Below are 4,111 nucleotides of genomic sequence, written 5' to 3'. Positions count from 1 at the left end.
AAATAATGCCAATTATCTAAAATGTGAGAAAGTACCACTTCTCTGAGGCGTTTCGTGTAGTGCTCATCTGCAAATGCCATGATAGCAGCGCTGCGAAATAACGTGTTAGCGTCCAGGCGGACTGAAATAACCCGAATTTTATTATATTCATATTTAGTGGCGGGAGGGTGGGTTTCCGAGGCAGAAACGCAGGCGAGGCCGCATAAGTTCGACGCCTGCGCTTTTAGTTTTTTTGTTGCATTGAATTTTCAACAGGACATTCGCTGTCCACGTGTGGTCCTTCACAGAGGTTGCATCGTGGGGAGCGCGACCTACCTTTGAAGTTAGGGTTGTCAGTGATTTTTGGCTCTCCGAACTCGTGATAACGGCCTGGCGTGCGCAGGCTGGGGTTTGTTTTATTAGTTCTACCTCTACCCGATGATTCGGCAAATCCGACGCGCCGTTGATTCTGCTGGGGCCTGTTGTCATTTGATCTATAGTAAGTGCGACTTTGCTGGTCACGAGGCTGATACTGATTTTGATCCCTGTTAAAATTTCTACGGGGATTGTTGTAATTATTATTGTAGTTATTCTGGTAGTTCCGCGGGCGACGGTCGTCGTTTCTATTGTACCCGTTCCCTCGATAAGGGCTGGTGCTAGGATCCCTGTAGTTATTCTGCTGTCCCCCGTCTTGCCGGAAGCGGGATGACGACGACGAGCGGTAGCGGTCATTGTCGCGCTGAGGGCCGCGATAACCGTCTCTGGAATTGTCCCTGCTGTAAGAGCGGTAACCGGGAGAGTAACCCCTGTTTTGGCTGTAAGTATTGTTATTATTGTCGGACCGTCGCGGCTGATCGCGGCGGTGCTGGCGCTCCTGGGCAGAGGGAGAGCTCGCAGTGTTTTCTGTCTCGACCGCATTGATTGATGGCTGTGCACTCAAAACTAGAGCTTCCAGTTTTGTAATTAATTTATTAATTGTGTCTTCTGCGGGAGAAGGAGAGGTTTGCTGGGGCAGTGCTACTGCAGGGGTGGGAGGGGGTTGGGAAAAACCATAACTCTGTAGTTGAGAAGGCATACTTTTACTGTCATTATCGGGCTGAGAATGCGTGCGTGCAGTTTCGCGTTGCAGACTCTCCACTTCTAACACTAACTGAAGCAAGGTGTGAGTTGAGTCGTACTCTTTTGGTCGTACACAGTTTGCTATCTGACGCGGCAGGCCACGATGCAGGTAGCGGAGGTGCTCCCGCTCATTTGTAATACCGGCCTTATAGCAAAGCTCTGTGACTTCCTGGAAATAATTAGGGTACGACTCATTCTCCCGCTTAATGCGGTGCTGAAGTGCATCTCGAAATTTATGCTTGTCTTCTACAGAGTTGTAATTGGCTCGAAGGGAATCTTGGACCGCTTGATATTTTTCCTCGTCATTAACTGGAGGGTTTGCAGCTTCCAGGCGCTTGATTTCGCGCTGAATAAGAGCCAGCGGGCCCTTACGGCATTGCGAATCAAGCCAAAAAAGTTTTTGGGCTGCTGGGAGGTCGGGGTAGGCAGACAAAATGCGATTGAGTCTTGTGAGAAACAAGTCACAATCTTCGTTGTCTTCCCCGGAAAATGTCGGGAGCTGAGGGTGCAAAGTTATTGTTGGCGCGGCAGCCATTGTGTTAAACTCAGGGAGGATGGGGTTTACAGGGTTGGGGTACTTTATGTGGCAGCGAAAAAGGTGGACTAATACTCTCGCAAAAGCTGCGGTGATATCTTTTTCTAAAAATTCCCGTTCGGTTAGAGCGGTGCAAAAACCGGGTATATGTTCGATAGGGATACGGAATAAATTATCGGAAGGGTCAGGCGCCTGGCAGACCAAGAGCCACTGCACTGATCCGCGAAGAGAGGGGGGTGGTTCAAGTTCAGCGAATTTGCCGAATGCGGTGACTTGAAGGGGACGGCGGGGTCGATTATGATAAGCGTCGATAAGATCTGAGCACGTATTTAAGGTTTGGCGAGCGAATGCGTCGGCCAGTTGACGCGATATTAAAGCTCTACTTGAAAAAACTAAGTATGGGTACGGGTGTTCGTGGGGACCAACGATACACTTAACGAGAAATGCCTTGAGAAAATCGTCTAATACAAAGGCTTCATCTGCCATTAGCCTTTAAGGAAAGGGCGAACAAGCCCTGATTTCCATATCTGTCCACACTTAATGAACCAACGGCCCGATGCACCACGTTATAGACCAGACCAGGGATGTTGAGGTTGGTCTTGTAGGCGAGTACAACCTACGAAGCCTGGGTTCTTGGTTCAGCAGGGGTGTGTGACAAATGAGGAGAACAGGGAGTATTGACTTTGGTGATAACTTACTTGTATTCTTTAGATAATCCAGAGTAATCCAACAGTAATCCAACAGTAAGGATGACGATCACAGATAATATCACTACGTAACAGAGGTACGGAGGTAACGATGGTACAGGTGAGACTGGCCCTAACGAAGGTGCGGATTGCAAAGGTGGTCCGACGGTACTGGCACCGAAAGAGGGGGGCACTACGTTTATATAGTTTTGGAAGGGCCCGGCCGAGCCCGCACACCTTGGCCTTGTTGCACTGCGGAAATGGGGTGAGGAGGAATGCGGCGCGGCGGCGCTCATGTGCAGCGCCCGAGAGAGAGATAGAGAGCGATCATGTGCAGCGCCGCGGCTCGGAGTACTCTGCTAGGAGTATTAGCAAATAATATTATAAGGTCCTTAACGATCCTTAACGGCAGGTCGCTAGCGGAGACGAACCGCCGTACCGCTGAACGAGGAAGGGATTGGGTTTTGTGTCTGCGCGCGCGCGCGTGCGTGTGTGTGTGCGTGTGAGCGTACGTGCTGAGCTATTTGAGGCTTGGATCACCCTTTAACAAAAAAATACGAACGAAAAAGCAAACAAAATCATACTACAGATATATGTAATTTTTGTAGCCCCAAAAAGAAATGGGGGGGGGGGCAACATCGTATTCCCTCTTGGTGCGTTTGGCACGTCCGTCTAGAAGCTTATCGGCGGGCTGCAGCAGCGGTGGGGCCCCCGACCGAGGTGGGGCTGGGCTCGGGGCGAGGCGTGTCGCAGCAGACGGGACGTTAAACCCCAGAATAAAAGGATAGCTCAGGTAATCCCGGCGCGCTATTGTGCGGCCCCGTGGGGCTGACGGGCCGGGCTCGCGAGAAAAAAGGGGGGGGGGGCGAATGGGACCGCCCTTCCTATCGCCCCCTTGAGCCCCCCGAGAGAGAGGGGCCCGCGGGCTGTGCCGCCGCCGCCGCTGCGGGATCAGGCCGAGAGGCAGGTGCAGACAGGGAACAGGATCAGGATCTGGAGTGGGGCGGCGCCGGCGGGGCGTGCATCAGCGGCTCAGAGTTTGATATTAAGCGGCGAGGTGAGAGCGTGGCGGGGGCGAAGTAGAGGTCGAACGGGAACCGCAAGCCCGCGCCCACCTTGCCCAAGTTGCTTGCAGCGTGTTTTGCCCTCAGGGGTGCGCGCGCGCGCTGCCGCTCGAGGGCGTTGCTTTCCGCGTGTTCTCCCTCCTGGCTGCGGTGAGCTGCAAGGGCGCCCAAAACCATTTTCACGGTGGCGGGGTCGGCGGGTGAGTGAGGCCAGCTCCGCGGCGTGGTGCGGTTGTGTTGGCGCTGGTCGTACCGGGGATGGCCTCTTGTCGGCGGCGGTATGCACCCTCCCTCAAAAGTTAAAACCGATATTAGACACACAAAGCCAGCGGCCTTGTTACACGGCCGTTGTCGTAAGTTTCTGTCTTTGGTTTTGTAATTTAATATTGTTTGAAACACAGTAACTCCGCATCGACCCACGATAGTTTGTCCTAGCATGGCGCACCTCTTGCAGGCACGTCGCAGCCCTGCCTCTGTAGGACGAGTGTCCAATCCGTGCGTGAAACAGAACACGTTTGCGTTCGTGCGCGGTTTGTTTTTACTCTCAAAACACAGGCCCTTTGCAGGCCGGCCCTCGCCTCTTTCTTCGTTTTTGTTTTGTTTTTATTCTGCCCCCCCCCCTCTCCCTCCCCCTCTCCCTCTCGCACGTATAACTGTCGCTGGCCAGGGCAGAACCCTTTTTCCCGACCTGCCGCGGCCACGTCCCATGCACCGGCTTGCCCCCCCCC

At 53.3% G+C, this 4,111-nt stretch overlaps 1 protein-coding gene across 1 annotated transcript; it reads right to left on the bottom strand.

The window, feature by feature from the left end:
- Nucleotides 1-223: 223 nt before the first annotated feature.
- Nucleotides 224-1,633, bottom strand: LOC127749187 (putative uncharacterized protein DDB_G0282133). The gene has a single exon (XM_052266363.1). It carries the CDS (start codon nucleotides 1,631-1,633, stop codon nucleotides 224-226), a length of 1,410 nt encoding a protein of 469 aa, XP_052122323.1.
- Nucleotides 1,634-4,111: the final 2,478 nt, after the last annotated feature.

The sequence above is a fragment of the Frankliniella occidentalis genome, unplaced genomic scaffold (assembly GCF_000697945.3).
Source record: "Frankliniella occidentalis isolate FOCC.00 unplaced genomic scaffold, Focc_3.1 Scaffold38, whole genome shotgun sequence".
NCBI classification, from domain to species: Eukaryota; Metazoa; Arthropoda; class Insecta; order Thysanoptera; family Thripidae; genus Frankliniella; species Frankliniella occidentalis.
The sequence above is the reverse complement of the archived record's forward strand: the minus strand, read 5'-3'. Positions and strand labels throughout refer to the sequence as shown.

What these genes read in the sequence shown, in the direction of transcription:
- LOC127749187 (XM_052266363.1), bottom strand. Translation starts at nt 1,633, where the DNA reads ATGGCTGCCGCGCCAACAATAACTTTGCACCCTCAGCTCCCGACATTT.